Raw genomic sequence first — 20651 nt, 5'->3', positions numbered from 1 at the left:
GTTGGCCTGAGCCTATATAAGACATCTCTCATTTACATGTTATATGATATGAGGTCTGTTCAGAAAATATCCGAACTTTATTTTTTTAAGATGATTGAGGGAGGACAGTCATCTGATTTTTGGCACAAAACTGACAAAGCTGAGTGTGTGAGCCCATTGTCGTGGTGAACTCATGGTTCCTTCACCACAAGTTGTGGTGAGTTGACTCACCACAACTTGTCTCAGGTCTATTTTTGCAGATTTTTTCACAAAACCATGTTAAAACGCCTTGATAGTATGCACAGTTCATTGTTTCACCATGGGCAAGAATTCAAAATGCACAATTACATTAAAATTGAAAAAGCAGCTATTGAAAAAAATTGGATCACTTTTGACATTGGATCAAGACTGAGTGCTTTCTTGGGGCATCAAGATCCTTTACCAATCCACTGTGATGATTGAACTTCTGTGTCGATGTCATCACCCAGGTTCGCGTTATGATGCTTTGTATGAATGTTTCATTGTCACTGACTTGTTCAAGAAGTTGCTGACAAATGTTTCTGCTGTTTGGTCATCAAGCGAGGAGCAACTTCCCTGCAACTCGATGCATGTTCAGTTTTTCAGTCAAAATGTTTTGCCATGATCTAATTGAGATGCTAACCTCTTCTACAAGTTCTCTGACAGTCAGTCAGCAATTTGCATGCACCACATCGTTGATTTTCTGAATGTGGGTGTCACCAATGTAATTTGAAGGTTCCTGGTTGAGGGTCATCTTCAATTGACTGACGACCACTTTTAAATCAAATCATGAAAACCATTCTTTATATTGTCAATGACCCAGAGGATCATCTCCATAAGCTTGTTTCTAAAGCTTAATTTTTACAGTAAAATGTTACTGTAAAAGTTTTCCCTAGTTACGTGCAAATTTTTATTTTATATCATTTCTCCTGAAAATCGCTACTAACACTTAAATACATTGCACTCAAATGACAATATCATGAAAACAAAATGGTATACCAGTAATCCAAGAACATATGGTTACAGAGGAGGTTATGCGGAACACAATAGCTGCCAACCACGTGTCAATAAATATCTCTGTTGGTATATAATTAAAAATGTTCAGTTATTTTCTGAACAGACCTCATACAAATCATACTCACCTCACTGGACTGTGGGGAGAGGTTTCACTAGTTCAACAGATTGCAACACACACATTAAGAAAAACATGTAATAACAAAACCTATATCAAAATTTAACATGTTATTTGTAAATGTTGAGCTGGATTATTGGATATAGTAGCAAATTTATGTACATATGTTTTAGAGGGTTTACCTGCAAACATTTCAGTTCCAGGTTGGGTTTTTATATATTTATTATGTAACTGCAAACAAATACCAAGTATGTGCTTAGTCAAGTAAGTGCATTTTGTATACAGATTGTCATTGTGTAAATCTGTAGACAAATTTACATCATCAGCACGAACCCAATTTACATCTAACCAAAACCTTCAGAACAACCCTCAAAGAAGGATGCGAGAAAGAAGCAAGAAGGTATTAAAACATATAAAAACCTACCCAAGCAGACACCTTTAAAGGACATAACACACAAATTTGTGAGTTGCTAATCTTGTCCACAATTTGGCTGGGGTATCTTTATCAGAAATGGGATATAATTTATTATTATTATTGAGAAATAGTTTTATATTCACCAGCTTAAATAAATTCTGTAAAAACCTGGTTTTCATAAACAAAACTGTAAATCATCATTAACTTGAAATTTTGTGCATTCAACCTTTCTTTTTCCTGTTTAGCCTCCGGTAATTACCATTCAGATAATTCTTCAGAGGATAATGTGTATGAGTGTAAATGAAGTGTAGTCTTGTTATGGTCTCCTCAGTTCGACCATTCCTGAGATGTGTGGTTAATTGAAACCCAACCACAAAAGAACACTGGTATCCACAATCTAGAATTCAAATTTGTGTAAAAATAACTGACTTTACTAGGACATGCATTCAACCTGCCTCTTACTGTACTCTATATTGGTAACATGCAAGTGCATAGTGGTAACACGCAAGTACACTGGCTTGGAAATATTTTTTTAATTGTGCTGTCTTTTTGACAGTATTTAAAAAATAATTAGTAGTTTCTTATATATTTAAAAAATAAAATAATAAAAATAGATCATTCGAAAGAGAATATTTTAGATATAAAAAGATCTTCCTTTGCTTTATATTTTTGAAAAGTTTTTTCCTGAATTAATAAAGAAATTAAAAACTTAAGTTGATTTTCAAGACCAAAAGTCAAACTCTCCCATTTTAAAATGGTGCTTTGTTTTTATTTCTCTTGACCAATGATCAGGGACGTTATGAAATAAAAAAATCCATAAAAATTTAAGTGTTTTTTATCTGCTTCACCCGTTCAGTACAGAAATGGTATACATTTATTTGTGTAGTTCTCAAAAAGCATTGCATTTAAAGAAATAAACCCTTTTATTGAAAATTTTTCATCTTTTCTCTTAGGATTTGAGTTGTAACCTTTTCTTTAAAAAAAAATATATTTAAAAACAAATAAACATCTTGGCAGTCACTTTTGTTAAATGCTCTGACTTATAGGGACACATAGACTGAGGAGGCATGAATTCTACAACATTGTACATAAAAAAAAAAAAAAAAATCAGCATTACTGTATTGTTGATAAGAAGGTAAAATAAACTGGATTTTTGTCTTCACGGCTATCACACAAATATGAGTGGGATGGTGCAGAGGTTAGTGGCAACAGAGACATGAAGAGTGGATTAATGCTCTAGCCACCTCAGCATTCTCACCTCTCTGGTCAGAGCAGGAGGTTCCATTGTCAGTTGTGCAACTTATCATGAAGTTTCTCACAAATAAAGGCATCAAACCCTCAGAAATTTTGACTAGATTTTGTGGAGTTTGGGGATATGATATTACAAACCCAAGTCTACGACTAGGCCAACAGTTTTAAAGGATGCACAATACAGTAAAAAATGAGTAAAATAGGTGTTCAAGGACAAGTGTAAAAGATGACAACATTTAACTGATCGGTGACCATTGAAGAAAATCAGCATTTTATGGTTGATAAAAATTGCTTTGGATGTGGGGATGTCACAAAAGTGCACATTTCATTATCACAAAGTACTTGGTTCTACAAAAGTACAAGACTTTTGACCTAAAATCAGAAATGGAGCCAACAGGAAATTTACCAAAGGCTACTGAATTGATTTCAAAGAGGAAAAACGTTTTTTTTAAATTTTTGTATCAAAGTCATAGATGAAATATGGGCCGCCATCACTACACTCCTAAGTTAAAATTGGCAAGTCCATATTCACCAATTTTCTCCATTCCATTGCCAATTCATATTGGCAATGGAATGAAGAGCCAATCCAATTCCCTGTAAAGGAGTACTGCAGGTCTTAGACTAAGTAAAAGCTGCATAGGAACAAAGGGCACCACCACCCAATCAGAGATGAGATTCTCCTTCACAATGCCAGGCCTCACACAGCCATTAGCACTCAGGATAAACTGGAAGAAATTTACTGGGAAACCTTAGAACGTCCCCTTTGAAGGTGTAAAATAAGGATTTTACACCTTATTTTACACATTTTGTTATCATCACTCGGAACAAACAAAATACAATATTACAAAAGAAATACATATTTCAATAATTATTAAATTGTCATGGTCTTAAGAAATAAAATATCGGTAGCATCATCGTATTGTTTCCCAGAATATCTTGAATGTTATCTCCTAATTTAGGAGATTTATGTTGCACATAATCCACAAGGATGTGACGTATCATTACTTGGCAGCTGTAGTGAATTCAAACGATATCAGTCATTAGGTGTCTATGTATGATTAGTTTACCTTATTTATAAACGGCAAATAATAACCGCCTGTCTATGGTTATTCCAGATTTGAAGAGTTCCATGGTAGCGCACTATCCTTGATGTATCGGAGTTTATTATCTACTACAGTAGTCCAGTCACCCTGCCATCTTCCTCTAAGCATGTGTTTAATAGAATTAATAAAATCAATAGTAATGAGTGGTGAAAGACGATTGGCTACATGCGTCTTTAGCAGCGGAATCCACACATTCATTATCTGGGATTCCCACATGGCTAGGGATCAGTAGAAACTCACTTATATGTTGTGATGATTCAACTTAGTGATTGAATTATGAATTTTGGTGATGATAGGATGACTAAAATACAAATCTGCTAAAGCTTGAGTGCACTACATGAATCGCTATAAATAAGGATAAGACAGTATTTTGGGTTAAAGATTTTCAAAACCTTAATGATGGGATACAGTTCAGCATTGTAGACACTTGTAATAGCAGGTAGACTGAACATTTAGGTTATGTCATTTACAACAAAAGCGCATACAACAGTATCATTGTTTCAACCCATCTGTGTATACAACTACATCTGGGTTTGTTTTAGATAGAAATTGGTAAAACATTTGCTGACAGATGATAGGAATTTTTGATTTTATATTATATATGTTGAGGTCATAATTAAAATTTATTCGGTCAAGTCTCCATGGAGGATATAAACAGGGATAGGTTGTGAAAATAGGTGTGTCAAAATTTAAAAGGTACAGTAAACACCAGGCATGAATACCCATTGGTTCTATATGACATGGATAGTTTTCATAACATTGTAAATATGTCCCCTTACAGCCAAGATTTATCCCTCTTTTTGTTTGGATCATTGAAGGAGGCACTGGGAGGACATTAGTTTCAGAGCAACAAGAAATTAGTGCACAATTTAGCTTGCGACATGTTCTCAAATTTGTTATGCAAAGGGATCCACAAGCTCCTCACGTTGGGAAAAATGTGTAGATCTATGACTATGTAGAACAGCTAGCTAGCTATAAATAAGTTTTGTATTTTTATTCTGTACTAATAAATATTAAAAACAGAAGTACGATTTATATCTGACTGACCCTTATACATAAATTATTTCATCAATCAATTATGAGTGTACTCCATTGCACTTATACACGATTTCTTAAAAAAGAAAACTGTGACTGAAGAATGAAATTAAAAATAAATGTATAGCAAATCATGATTAAAAACTTGTGAGGTACCCTTATGCTGGTGAATGTGAGATGAAACAAGAATGTTTGCCCCTTTTTATGAAGTTTTAAAAATGCTGTCCATTAATGGAAAATGTTCAAATTAATGAATATTTCTTTAAAATTCCATATAGAATAGTTATACGATATGTCAACAGGTGAATTTTGTATTGCTTAAATTTTCATTACTTATCAGTAATGAAAATTTTTGAGGTATATATCAGTAAGGTATCTTTTTGAGGTAATACCAAGGTGTATCAAATGGATGATTGCATACCATAACCTTTTATAAAAAATTATCATGGGATATTATTTAGATATGAAACACAATTGACAGTCAGATACAAGAGCCCTGTGAGGTTATTAGTCATAACGTAGTTAATATGAGGTTTATGCCATGCTGTATGAGAGATAAAAGTAAATGTAAGTATTAAAATTCTATATTTTCAAGTAAAAAAAATTCCTTGTGTTCTTTGAATCCTTATGTTCTTTAAAGTAGCATAATATTCATAAAGCTAGAAGTGCTTAAAATACATTAATTTTAACATTTTTGAAATTTACTGAAAAATGTTGTATACTTTGTAAGAATTTGAATTTTGGAGATCACAAATAACTGATGAAAGAATGTTTTGCATGATTAAGATATTTAATCACAGAGGAATGTAACTATAATGAAAACTATACACTTCATTTGAATATTTTCTAATGCAGAATTCACTATTTACATGTCTTATGTACATAGCATATGCAGGCACAATAGCACATAAGAATACTTTGACTGGCTGCAGATTCATATAAAGGATTTGTTTTGTTGTTATGGCAGCAACAAAGTGCATTAAGTGGTTCTTTTGCAAGTATTATAATATTACTTAAAACTACACAATCAAACTAAAAAAACGACATAAGTACTTCTGAAAACCCGATCGTAAAAAAAAGAAATATCAATTCTGATCAGGTAAAAAATATGTTAACCCATTTAAACAACTGAAATATATAAGCCAATATTGAAATATTTATTAACATATAAATGTTTCCACCACAATGTAAAACTGACATTACACCTGAAATCCTCTTTCTTTCATCCATTCATCAGTAACAAATTTGCTCATGTAATTTCTGATATTGTCTGCAAGTACAACAACACAACGTTGACCTGGTTTTAAATGAGCTGCAGCCTTGAGCGCTCCCACCATAATACCACCACTGCTACCACCTATAAAATTATAAGAAATATAAAACATAAATAATGAGTTATGCCACCAAGTTATTAAAAATAAAGTATTTAAGAGAAACATTCATATAACCATTTACAAATAATAAAAACCATTTTTTTGTTTATTTTATTTGTTAATTAAAGTATCCATACTTTCCACGGACAAACACTGAATTTTACCGCTCCTACTTGTATGTCTGCTCTTTTAAACTTAAAGGAAAAATATTTTGATCTGTACATCAGGGGTGTCAAACTCATTTCTCTCTTGAGAATGAGCAGTTTTCATTCTGGGTTTTTAACTGTTCACACATGAAAATGTTAAAAATGTCTTTATTAAAATAATTTTTAAACATTACTTTTTATACAAAAACTTGCAATTGCTGTATATAATCATTATTAATTAATTTTTAACTTGCAATGTAATATTAAGATTTATTGAGGTGACTTGCAATGTCAGTTAAACATGCTATTTCCTTAACCCACAAAGGATTTTTTATAACTGATACATTTTCATTTCAAGAAAAACAGTTACTTCCTTCAAAAGCATATAGAATCTTTAAAACTTTGTGGCATGGTAACCATCAAACTTCTATATAATAAGGAAGATCTTTGAATTCAGATTTTAAATCTTAAGTAAACTGCCGATAGTAGAGTGCTCTTGCTCAGATAAAGTTGATTGTTTTTGTTACGGTTTTCAATATATTGTACACTTTTAATAGTTTTAAACACAGAACTTGCTGATGAATAAGGCAGTAGAAAGTTATGGTTTTTGGTTTATCTGGGTACTCGACTAGTAATTTCTTTTTCAATCTTGACATAAATCCTTGATTTTCACTCGTATTGATTTAGCACTACTGGTTCTTACAGACACAAGTCTGTCAAGTGGAAGCTTACTTTTCTACAATGCTCCTCAGAGCATCAAAAATATTTTCGCTAGTTGTAGTTCTAAGATAACTTCAAATGATTCTTCGGTGATCCTCATGTTATTATCGCAACCACAAAAACGTACATCTTGAGCAGCATCTTGTGTACCTGTTCTTTCATCAATTGCAACTGAAGAGAACAGGATTTTTGTAGATATATTCTTAAGTTTTAAACTGATATTAACTCATTTCACTAATTTTCTCTATCACTGTATTTCTTTATAATGAAATATTGTGAAGTGACAGCATTTTTTCTGGACATATAATTCCATTCACTTTTATCATACATTCTTTGATTAATGAACCATCTGAGAATGATTCTAAATATTTTGGCAACAAATAGCTTATTTTATAACTTGCTCTTACTACTGATTTATTACTTTTATGAATTTTACAAATATTTGTGCTGACTGTGAAGTGATTTCATTTTCAATCTTTCTTCTCTTATTTTTCCTTTGAAACCAGAATACGTTCCTAGTGGTTAGTGTAAAAATACAGTTTAATATTGTATTCTTTAGAAAAACTAATAATTGTCACAAATTAAGCATATAATTTTATTGTTCACTTCCATAAAAAAATAATTCAACTCCCTTTTTTCTTGAAATTTTCTTCCCTCGTCATGAATTTTTCTTTTCTTGACTGGTATTGAAAGCAATATATTCCATAAAACTTTTTGATAGAAATTCAAATTATAAAATTTAAAAAACTGTTACTTATGTATTTGTTAAAATATAGATAACAAACACAGCACAACAGATCGCGACAAAGTATAAGTTAATTTTATTTTAGAATATGTTTTTTTATCTTTTTGATAAAATTATAAGAATGGCTGCTGCTTTTGCAACTTATGATGCACTGCATGATATAGCAGCATCATGACCTGTGCAAGAGAAAGCATGACTCATTGCAGAGTAGTATAATGTCAATACAGAAGAATTACCACTGTGAATGCTACTTACTATTTCCCCCATAAGGTATTTTTTACTTTCACATTTTATTTTTGGTCACTGCGAGCCACCAGTTTGACACACACTGTAGATCAATGCAACTTGAAAACAGAATGTATGAATATCTGAAGTTAAGTTTAGTTTTCACATAATGCATTTATTAAATGGTTCCAGTACATTTCTAAAGTAAACTGGAATATGAAAGTCCTTTACAAAGTTTACCCCCCTTAAGGATGGTTAAAATGGAAATGCCCCAGTACACTTTCATATAATTTATAATCAGCAACTTGACAAATTCATAATTTATATGCAGTGTTAGAAATATAGATAGACGTTTGGAAATCCATATTTAATCTGTTTCTCTCTTTTAAGGATTGTGAAAAGGAAAGCCTCAATAATTTCAGTTATTGGGACAATTATTGAATTATTTTAAAGTCAAATTCTAATTTCTACACAATTAGTAACTATGAGATTCACTCTTTAATTCAGCGTCACCACTTTAGAAGTGGTTTGAAGGGAAATTCTGATATATGTTTTCAAACAATTTTGGCTGAATTTCTTTATTAACTGGTCCAAAGAAATACAGAGATTAAGGAATATATCTTCTCAAAGGAGACCAGAGAGATTAGGGATCCCAGTCAATCCTCTTAAGGGTGGTTTAATGAAATCTCTAAATTTTGAATAAATATTTTACACTGAGCACCTTTGAAATAAATACTGATAAATTTTAGTGTAGCATATCAACTACAAAGAAGTATATTGGTTTTTAAAATATTAAGAGCGAAAGAGAATATCTCTTCTTTGCTGTAGCTTACTATTTTCATGGAGCATCCCTGATGAGTTTTGGAGTTCTCAAGTTCTTTGATTATGGTTTCCTTTATTTACTGAACCTTCCTTGGTTCCTCCCCCTAAGGGATATGTTTGTGAGATATGTAGTATTTATATTTTTGCAAGCGGAAAAACATCTGCAGCTGAAATCCACTGATGACTAAGTATAGTTTACGGTAATAATGTGTGAGTGATGGTGTGGGAAATTCAGCAAAGCGTGCACTAGAGGAAAGAATATGGCAGTATTATACTATGAGTGAGGGACTAGTTGAAAAAACTGAACATCTTGTTCAAGATAAACATTGCTTTACAAATACTGAACTTGTGAAAATTTTCTTTAAATTTCAAGGTACACTGTTTCTGGAATTGTTACAGGTAGAATGGGTTTTCATAAATACTGTGCACAAAACTACCAAACAACCCACGGCTGTCCATAGAATGAAAAGAATGGGAATGGCATTGAATTTTCTTCAGCAGTACCAGAATAAAGGAAGTGAATTTATTGACAATTCTGTTGTTGGAGACAATGTTCAAATCAATAACCACCTTGGTTTAATTCCTCGGTTAGGTTAACTAATTCTATATCTTAATTTCGCTGGTTCATAATTCAAATAAATTTTTCAGCCATGATAAATATAATTTAATATAATCTCTAAATTTTACACTATAAATATGACATTGTTGAATATGCTAAAAGTGGATGATATATATATAGTATGAAGTGTAGATGAAGACTGAACAATATAATAAATTAGATACATTGTTACTATAAAATAGCTGATAACATAGGCCAGTTGAATATAAACAGATTTACTGTTACAAATGAATAAGAAGAAAGAGACAGTATATATATTTTCTTTTACAAATGTTCCGAATTTCTACCTTAAATTTAAGAAAAATTTCAAATTTACTCAATACAACAATGATTGCATGTGAAATAAAGTTCCACATGTTTAGCATACGACAAACCCCATCTTTTTACAATTCCAGCAATATCTTGCCCATCCCTTGCTGTAAGGGTTGGTCATATCAAAAATTATTTCAGACAAAAGTTTTAGGTAATGTTTAGAGGACTAATGACTACTTTAAACAGATTCGATACTGTGCCTATTAAGGAAGGTATGATATTTTTTGTCTTCGAAATCCCATTTTTTCACCCCCTAGGCCAATGATTGGTGATATCAAAAAACTTTAATAAAGAACAAAAAGAATGACAGCTACTGTGTTTTAGAAATGTAAAGGAATTTTTTTGGCAGAATTTATGAAGCCGAGTATGAAAGTAACCGCAGATATTTGTGGTGAAATGTTGAAAAAGCTTATTAGAATGTTACATTATAAATGACAAGTAATGCTAGCTAAAGGGATTGTATTTTTAGACGACCTCGCATTTTTGCAAGCATTATGGGTATACTAAACAGATTTAAATGATACGATTTTTTACCTTCTATTTACAGCCCTGATTTGGCAGCATCTGATTTTCATTTGTTCACAAAATTGAAGGACTGACTTGCTACTCAACAATTCAAAAGCAATAATGAACACATGGATGGAGACACCAAATGAATGGATTCTTTGCCTTGTCTTTTGACGAGCTGTGTCATGATAAAACAAGGGCATGAATTTTTTTTGGGTGATGACTTTGTCGAGAAGTAATCATCCACCAAGTAGTATATAAATTTTTTAAAAAGTAATCTTTCCCAATTTTTATTTTTATTTTTATTACTCAACTGAAAGTTAATTTATAGGTAGTCCTCATGCTTAACTCACAGCCTTTTAACTACTAAAAATTTTATTCTTGATTGAAAAACAATTATAAATGTAAAACAAAGATCAATTAGTATTGTATTATCTTAACATTGCTTACCACAAAGAAGCCCTTCCTCCCTAATTAATCGGCGAGCCATTGTTAATGATTCACTATCAAATGTTTTTATCCATTTATCTACTACACCACGATCTGAAAACAAATAAATCATCCCATAATCCAGTAGGAAAAATTAATTTATAGTCCATAAAAATCTAAAGTGCAATATTATTTAAACTGTAATGAAATATTATTGATCAGTAATAAATGAAGAAAGATTCAAAACAGGTTTCATTCTTTTAATAATAAACCAACTAAATAATAGTGTTAGAGCATTTCTTTATAAAACCTTTTTTATAAATAATTCTAATTTTATAATTAGTTTTAATATATTTTTTTATAATTGTTTTTAAGTTCTTTAGACATAATTAAGTATTCACTTTTATGATTCTGGCATAACAAATTTACTTATAATAAAGTACACACATATATTTATTTTTGTAATTAACTGCAAATCATTACATAAACTTATCTTCAAAATTTGGTCTACAATAATTCTCATATTTTAATATAAATAATTCTTTAAAATACACTTTTAAGAGTGATTGGAGTGGTTGTCAATTCTATAATACATGTTAAATTTAATCAATCGAAAAATAAAAAGTAATTTTTAAGAAAAAAGCTTTCCAGTCACATAAAATTAAACTTGTAATAAATCTAAAATTTATGTAATTTGTTTCAGTTTCTGTTTACAAATTATTATTTGCATAATGCCATTTTTCTCCTCTTAAAAAGTTTGTGTTTAACGTGTCGTGTTTATTAAAAAGTTACATTAGTAAATTATGATTAATATTAATATACAGAGTCCATCGCAAAGTTCTCCTGGGACTTTCATAACCTATTCTATTCATGAAAATAATGGAGAAAATTCATATAAATGTATGTCTGAAAATGTTTCCTTTGCTAGTTACGGCTAGTGAAACATTTTGCTTGAATTTCAGTCACCTTGGTGAAATGAGATCGTATTGAAATTTTTAAGACATTAATTAAGGGGCAGAATTAATGATTTCTTATGGTTTTAGAAGTGAAAAATTGAATTAAATAGATCCCAGAACTGTATCTGCAGTAGTTTTTGAGAAATTTAGGATGAAAACCAATAAAGCCCGTTTTTTATGTTTGACATACAATAACTTTGTTAAATGGATAATAAACACAAAACACTTTTAAACAAAACTTGTACAGAATTTAAATGATGTAAGATAAGTTGAATAAAACAAACAAAAGTTAGAAAATTTCAAATTTTGTTTAGATAAAGTTGTTCAAAATATGTATAAAGGTTAAAAAATGAGCTCGCCATTTTCAACACATTTCTTGGCAGGCTTCTGTACTACTTTTGTTGTGTTATTTAGTTGTTCAGGGCTGTTCTTAAGTTGCTCAGCCGTATTCATAATGCAGACAATTAATTCCTCACGAGGATGTATTTTTGTATTCTATACAATATTTTTCATCCATCCGCAGATGCAAAATTCTACAAGTGTTAGATCAGGCAATCTTGGCCAGGAATGCGGATCTCCAAAATCGATCCATTTCTCAGGCAAATAATGATTTAAACAAATGGAAATGGCACAAGAGAAGTAGGGTAGCCCGCCTACACAGTAGAAGTATACTTTGCATTTCAGTGTTAGAGGAATATCTTCAAGCAGCTGCGGCAATTCTTCCTGAAGAAAGTGCAAGTAGACCTAAGCATTTAAGTGGCAAAGTAACATGAAGGGTTCAAACAGCTGATTGTGAAGAAGGCTGCAACATAGATTAACACTAAATTGGCATTGAAAATTGCCTTCCACCATTTCATAAGGATTTACTTTTGCACATGCATGCTCACTGCATAAGTTGTTGAGATTATTTCGAGTGAAATTTGTCTCATCGGTAAACAAAACTTACTTGCAGAGTTGTTGATTTGTATTTCACCAGTTGGAAAACTCCAAGCGAAGGGGACTGTTTCCTGAGAGTAGATGTTTAACTGGCTGTTTATAACAAGGATAAAATTTGTTGTGTTAATTATCCTGCATCGAATCCAAAACTCCAATAGATGAAAAGACATCCTGTACTGATGTACAGGAAATGCATTAAACTCCATTGATAATAATTTCATCAATAACAGTGTCATGTTGGACAGATCGTTCGTAGCTGGTAAAATACTAGGTAGTGAACCTGTTTCCTGAAGATTGAGAAAAGTCGTGCTTATTGTTTTCGGATCTGGAACCCTGCGATTTGGAAAACATGTTTTATATTCTACTTCAGCAGCTGAAGCATTATCATTACACACACCCAAAATAAATATCATATCAACGTATTCCTCTGTTGTAAATAAGTATGGCATTACTTCAATAGCAAACTGAAACTATTATGTAGTAATATATAATAGCAAACCTTCAAACTAAAATTCACAGAAAACCTTCACCAATAACAGCAAGTTCATAGTACCTGATATACTTAATGAACTTAACAGAATGATTTAAACATCAATACAGTATTTCGCATCATTGATCAGCTGTTGCTATTTTATTGCCAAATCTGAAATAATAATTTTCCAAATAATTTATTATATTTGTCATTAATAAAAGAAGTTATTTACGTAATTTTCATTTGTTTAAATATTTTAATTTTACAATTGTTTTGTAATTTTCAGTTTTTAAAAGAATTTTAACATTAAATTTTGATTTTACAAATCAAAGCATTTAAGAGCATCTTTTTCACATTACCAAAAAAGATATGGTTTTCGTTTACATTAAATAAACATTTTTCTGACAAATGTAATACTGCATTATTTTTAAATATAATTCAAATTTTTCTAACTACCTTATGTTTTATTAAATTTATCTTATACAATTTTATTCAGAATTAAATTTTCTACAAGTTTTGTTTAAAAGTTTTATGTGTTTATTATTAATCATTTAACAAAGTTATCAAACATAAAAAGCAGGATTTTTACCCCAATTTATTGGATTTCTCCCCAGATTTCTCAAAAACTTCTGCAGACACAGTTCTGAGACTTATTTTATTTGAATTTTCAGGTCAACAACCATAAGAAATCACTAATTCTGCTCCTTAATTAATATCCTACAAATTTCAGTATGACCTGATTTCACCAGGGTAGCTGAAATCCATGCAAAATCGTTCACTATCCATAACTTCCAAAGGAAGCAGTTTAAGAAATATATCAACTTATATTTATAAAAAAGTTTTCCATTATTTTCACTAGTAGAATAGGTTATGAAAGTCTGAGAGAACTTTGTGATACAGCCTGTATGTACCAAGTGATTAAATAATTATTTACAAGGGATTGTTATTAAAACATTTGACCTGCTTCTGCTTGTTAATTATAATCTTTCTTCTTAATAATATTAATAGATAAACATAAGAGGGTGAATCAAATATAAACCAGAATTTTCGTTGTCGTTGACTCAGGGCTAATGGAGAGGGGCGTGGCTTCTCAGTATGGTACATAGGGATGGGTGGAGAGTATCCCACTCTTAGAAAGCCAGCTCACTATTTTTTTCTAGTCAGTATCACAATGTCAGAGCAGAAGGTATCATTGCAACTTTGTGTAATGTATTATTAAATTTCTCTCGGCAAAGGGTGTGAAACCATCTGAAATTGTGAGAAGACTTCAGGTACAGTTCGAGGACAATACACTTAAAAAGACTCAAGGGTATGATTGGCATAAGCAGTTTTCAGAAGGATGAGAACCAGTTGAAAATGAAAGTCACCAACGACGCCCAAGGACAAGTGCTACAACTGAAAACGTTTTCATGGTTTGTCGCCTTATTGAGAACGACCGTTGATTAACAATTGTAGAAATTGCTTCTGAAATCGGAATAAACTATGGCAGTGCTCAGGTAATCATTACTGGCGATCTTGGATTTAAAAAAGTGGCAGCACAATGGGTCCCTTGTCTTCTCATTGAAGGTCAGAAGCTCTATTGGCTAGAGGTGTGCCAGCAATTGTTGAGTCATTACCAAGCTGAAGGAGAATTCTTTTTGCATTAAATCATGACCTGTGATGAAACTTGGGTGCACCTTACACCCCAGAATCAAAACAGGCAAGTACGGAGTGGTGAAGAAAGGGAGAAACTGTACCCATTAAGGCCAGAGTATTTTTTGATTTCAAAGGAGTTTTGCATGCTGATTTTCTCCTTGAACATTGTAAAGTGAATTCTGTGCACTACTGCCAACTTTTAGACAAAGCAAAACTCACATAACGTCAAAAAAGACATCTATTTCCAATCTTAGACGTCATTCTGCATCACAACACTTGGCCCCAATAATGCGGCTCAAACTCAAGAAAAAATTGTATCCTTATTCTGGACTTCACTGGAGCACCCTCCATACAATCTGGACTTATAGTCCTGTGATTATCATTTGTTTGGGCCACTAAAAGAAGCACTTGGAGGACAGAAATTTGAAGACGATGCTGCTGTTGAAGCATTCGTGTGCAATTGGCTGATGTCACACCCACTTTCATTTTACGATAGTGGGATGAAAAAGCTACCTATCCGCTGGGAAAAATGTTTTTCCAAAAGAATAAATTATGTAGAAAAATAATATTGTTTATATTTTTATTATCCTTCAATAAATTACAAAACAAAAATTTCAGTTTATATTTTATTTACCCTCGTATTTTTTTAAACATCATTTTTACACACACATATATATATATATATATATATACTCTTTTTAGTAATTTTACATATAATTATTTTGTATTTATTATTATATTGTTTTAATTATTTATTTATTTTAATTATATATTATTATATTTTTTAAATTATTTTATTTTATATAAAATCAGGTGCTGTAATAGCACCTACAACCGGTTCTAAAATAAAAAGTCTTGAGCACAATAAAAATAAATTATTTATTATCATAAACACATTAAGGCAGTAAGTAGTGTTATGAATATGCTATACTAATAATAAAAGTGTGTTTATTCTAACTAAAATAATTAGATCACGGTCTTGTACAAATTAATAATCTCTTATAATAAAATATTAGTTTTAATTTTAATAAAATGAAAATAAATAATAAATTACATAAAAATAAAAACCAAAATAGGTATACATATTGTAATGAGAAGAGAAGCTTTCAGAATAAGAGAAAGAATATGAAGAACAGAAATTGGCAAACAAATTGAAAAAGAAGAAATGCAACAAAGAAATTCCTTCTAGAAAAAATTTATGAAAGCTAAAATGTATCGACAATAGAAATAATTATGCTTGAATGAAAAAAAAGGGTGGGGTGCTGATATTAGATCAAGCCATAAACAAATGTTAAATTGTTTAAATTTAAATAAACAAATACGTTAGGAAGACATTAAATAAATCTTATTGATTACATCTGGATTGACTTATGTCATTGCAAGTATGTAAATTTGGAAGAACAATCAATTTATTAATAGTTCTTTTTAATATCATGTTATTAATTTTCACATTAACTAATTTAACTAGTCTATAATTACCTGGATACACTTCAACAATTATTCCTAATTTCCACATCAGTGGAGGAAGATTACTTTCTTTAATTATAACTACACTGCCAACACAAATGTTTATTATTTAAAATTTTACACTTGTTCCTCTGCTGCAAGGAATGTAAATAATCGATAGACCATGCTTTCCAAAAGTCTTTTAATATTCTTTGTATAAGCTGCCACCTAGTAACCTTATTTACATTAATGCCTGAGAAATCAGGATCAGGTACGGAAGGAAGTTAATGGAGCAAAGGTAAGAAAATGTCCAGGAGTAAGTGGAGTAGGATCAGATGTATGCCGCCCACCATGACGGATAAGAATTTCCAATGTGGAATAGATTTCTTCTGGTGACATATCTGACAATATATGATTATTTTTATTTTTTAAATTATAAATGAAGCAACGACAATATGAAAATATGTTTAATGTTCGTACAAACAAGGAAAATGGCTTTGAAAGTTCTAACGTTTCTGTAGTTTGAAGAGCAGCTGAAAACACATTAGTTTTCCTAGACTTCTTCTCTTCCTTGAGAAAATCTGGCAGAATCATAGAAATGATAGGCGGATTGGATGGCCAGGCGTTCTCATCTTGTTTCAGAAAAGACGAACCATTCCACCAGAGTTGTGATGAGGTTAATGCATTCGGCATGCAACCACGTGACAGGATGTCTGCAGGGTTATCCCTTGAAGGAATGTGCTTCATAAGCATTCCTTAGTTACCTCTTGAATTTTGCAAACTCTATTTGTGACGAATACCTTCCATAGATTAGGAAGCGATGACAACCAGTAAAATACTACTTTAGAATCCGACCAAAAATGGATTGAATCAAATTTTATACCTAAAATACACTTAACCTTATTGAATAAATGAGATAATAAAAGAGCCGCATTCACCTCTAACCTAGGAATAGAGATTTGCTTGACTGGAGCAACTCTAGATTTTGAACACAATAAGTGGGTTTCAATGTGTTCATTGCTATCAACAGATCTGACGAAAAGACAAGTACCATATGCGCTACTACTTGCATCACGAAAGCCATGCAATTGATAATTCTTACTTAAACTAATCTAGGAATCTTAAAATTACTTGACGATATGAGCTAAGAAAACAGAGAATTCCATTTTGCAGCTAGCGGAGAGGGAAGAACCTTCATCCCATTGAAGGTTAGCGCACCATAACTCTTGTATGAACACTTTAAATGGAATGATTGCAGGAGCAAGTACACCCAAAGGATCGAACAATGAAGAAATAACTGATAAAACTGAACGCTTGCTGTAAGAAGTATTATTATCTTCTGGTTTGAATTGATAAATGAAATCATAACCTTGAGGATTCCAAAATAACCCAAGTGTCTTGATATTTTCAACTTTATCTAATTTGATGAAAGAATCAGAACTGTCAAACATATCTGGAACGTTGGAATGGCATTTATGTAGGGAAAGTCCATATTTGCTAAGCAATAACGAAACATCATTCTATAATTGTTTCAACTGATCGATGTTATCAAAACTAGTAAGCAGTTCATCGACATAAAACTCTTGCTTAATTATTTGGCAAGCTTGAGGAAAAGAGGCTTCATTTTGATTGGAAATTTCAATCAAACATCTCGTTGCTAGAGAACTTGAAGGTGCTAAACCATAAGTAACTGTCTGTAAGTTATATGGAATGATTGATGAGTTGGTATCATTATACCAGAGAATTCTTTGTAATGAAAAATCTCGAGGATTAATGCGAATTTGTCTGTACATTTTAGGAATGTCTCCTGATAGCACGTAGTTGCGAGTTCTAAAATGAATTATAATCGAAAATAAATCTTGTTATACTACTGAACAAGAATTGAATTGAATGATTGGCCATTTGAAGTTTTCACACTACTACCACATACTACTCTTGTTTTGGTAGTGGTGGAAGATTCACGAAATACTGCATGGTAGGGCAAATAAAAGGTTTTAGATGGAGCCTTACACCAAGATGAATCTACAGGTTGCATGTGATCTAATTCTTGATATTCTTTCATGAAATGGAAGTAATTTTCCTTAAGTTTAGCGTTTTTCTGAAATCTACGATGTAACAAATTGAAACGATGCCTTGCATTTTCATAAGAATCTCCTAAAGCAAAGTTTTCCTTATGAGGAAGAGATACAACAAATCTACCTTTGTCATCATGAAAGGTATTTTACACAAAATGTTTTTCGCAGAAAGATTCCTCCTTGGTTGGTAAACAATCATCTCTTCAGATCTCCAGAATGACTCTAATTGAGAGGAAAGCTGTTCATTGCTAACAAAAAGCGATATTGAATCTGAATCGTTTTTCCGTTAAATACAATTAGTAGGGATTTGATTTGAGACTATAAAACAAGGACGAGTTTCTTGAAGAATTATGAGTTTCTATGATTAGAATTATGAGTTAATTGAACAGGCTTAAGTAGAGAAAGATATCGAACTCCTAGGAGAATGTCGATTTCCCCAGGAATATTAAAATTAGGATCGGCAAGGAAAAGTTGAGAAGGAATTTCCCAGTCAGTTACGTTTACAAAACCATTAAGTAACAGATCTGTAATAAATGACAGTACATGACATTTCAAATTAAAATTAAAGTTTTCATAAATGAGAATTAATATTTAAATCAACAGCTTAGATTTTAATAACAACATTACTAATACCTGGATTGGCATGAGAACAGGTTTGCTTTGAAGCCCAAGTTTGGCGGCAAACCTTTCAGTACAAAATGAAATCATCAAAGCGGAATCAAGTAAGACTCTAGCTTGGATGAAATTACCTTTTTTATTCATAATGTTAACTATTCCTGTTGCAAGTAAAACAGACTTGTTAGATTCTGATTTTAAGATGAAATATGAACTATTTGCTAAAGGAGCTTGATTCTGCTTAGAACATTTATTTGCTGCGTCTTGCAGCGCCTTATCTAAATGAATTAGTGTATGATGCTTCAATAAGCATTTTTTACATTTATGATTGCTTGGGCAATCTTTGACAACATGTTGTTTACTTAAACAATTAAGACAATTTTTCTTGAAATACAAATTTTTTCTTTCATTAACATTAAACTAGAAAACTTATCACACAGATACAATGGATGGTTTCTAGTTTTACATAATGAACACATAGAATTATTTACATAAAATACATTTTTACTAGAACTAGGTTTTGAATAATCATATTTTTTGCCGCTAAATCTTACATTAGACGGCTACGGTTTTTTATTACTTTGAATCGTGTCTGTGGATTCAAGTAATTTACATCAGGGAATTCATCACCTTCTAATGATTGTTCCCAATTTCTTGAAGTAATTAAATTTAAGTTTTGTGTAATTAACTGTATTACAATAAATCCTAAATAGTTAATATTTAGATTTTTTAATGCATTAATGTTTGAATTAACTTGGTCAATGAACTTAGATAAATTTTCAGAATTTTCCTTTTATTAATGGTTTTAAATGAATAATTTGTAAAGCATGTTTAGCTGCTATTAGCCTTTTGTTATCATAAGGAGCTTTATGTAATTCTATTGCAGTTTCATAATTTTCAGACGTTACTGATAAATTTTTTATTACGTCAAGAGCATTGCCTCTTAAGAAATTTGTAAGGTAATGAAACTTTTCAACATTAGAAAATTCTTCTCGGTTATGAACTAAACTATTAAAAAGATCAAAGAATTTATGCTACGCCTTCACATCATTGTGAAAGGGCTCAATTTGTATAGGTTTTAAAGAAATTGGTTTAGGTTTGTTAATCACTTTAGTTGCATCAGTTACCTATAAAATTTTGAAATGATTTTCTAATTTTTTATGTTTTAATTTAAGTTTGTAGAAAAGGTTATCATAAATGTCTCTGACTTCAAGGTCCTTATCAGTCGCATCTTGGTGCAATTCGATTTCAGATTGAACATCGAAAAATAGTTTATATTCTAACAGTTTATCAAACTTAATGGTAAATAGATCGTAATCACCTGAATTAAGATCAAAGTTTTTAATGAATGTTTTTAAATTGGTTATACTATTCTTCATAATGCCTTGTTTTCTAATTAAATCCTTGGAATTCCATTTTTATTGGAATCATACACAAAACAATATTAAATTAGAATGAAATAAAGTTATTATAAAATAAGGTTAAAGGTAAATATCATATACAACAATAATGTTAAAGTATAGCTTATACATAAAGTTGAATGAACTGGCTTGGTTGTAAATATGATACGATATTGTTAACATCTGCTGTTTGCAGATCAGCGAACAACAGTAAGATTGCCTGAGATATGTGCATGTGTATTTTGTACAGAGCGATAAAGTGAAACTTGTCCAAACTGGAATTGA

General features: G+C 31.2%; 1 protein-coding gene across 5 annotated transcripts in view; it reads right to left on the bottom strand.

Annotated features, from left to right (window-relative positions):
• Positions 1-6067: 6067 nt before the first annotated feature.
• Cbs (Cystathionine beta-synthase) overlaps positions 6068-20651 on the bottom strand; it is a 39908-nt gene continuing 25324 nt past the window's right edge. For all 5 annotated transcript variants that reach the window (XM_075365914.1, XM_075365917.1, XM_075365913.1 and 2 more), the window contains exons 7-8: positions 10853-10945; positions 6068-6290 (exon numbers count right to left, since the gene is read on the bottom strand). In XM_075365914.1, the coding sequence (XP_075222029.1) occupies positions 6133-6290; positions 10853-10945 (251 nt within the window). In that variant the 3' untranslated portion in view covers positions 6068-6132. The remainder of the gene's footprint in view (positions 6291-10852; positions 10946-20651) is intronic.

This window comes from Lycorma delicatula, chromosome 5, assembly GCF_047948215.1.
Source record: "Lycorma delicatula isolate Av1 chromosome 5, ASM4794821v1, whole genome shotgun sequence".
In the NCBI taxonomy this organism is placed as follows: domain Eukaryota; kingdom Metazoa; phylum Arthropoda; class Insecta; order Hemiptera; family Fulgoridae; genus Lycorma; species Lycorma delicatula.
This window is presented reverse-complemented; position numbering and strand designations above follow the sequence as displayed.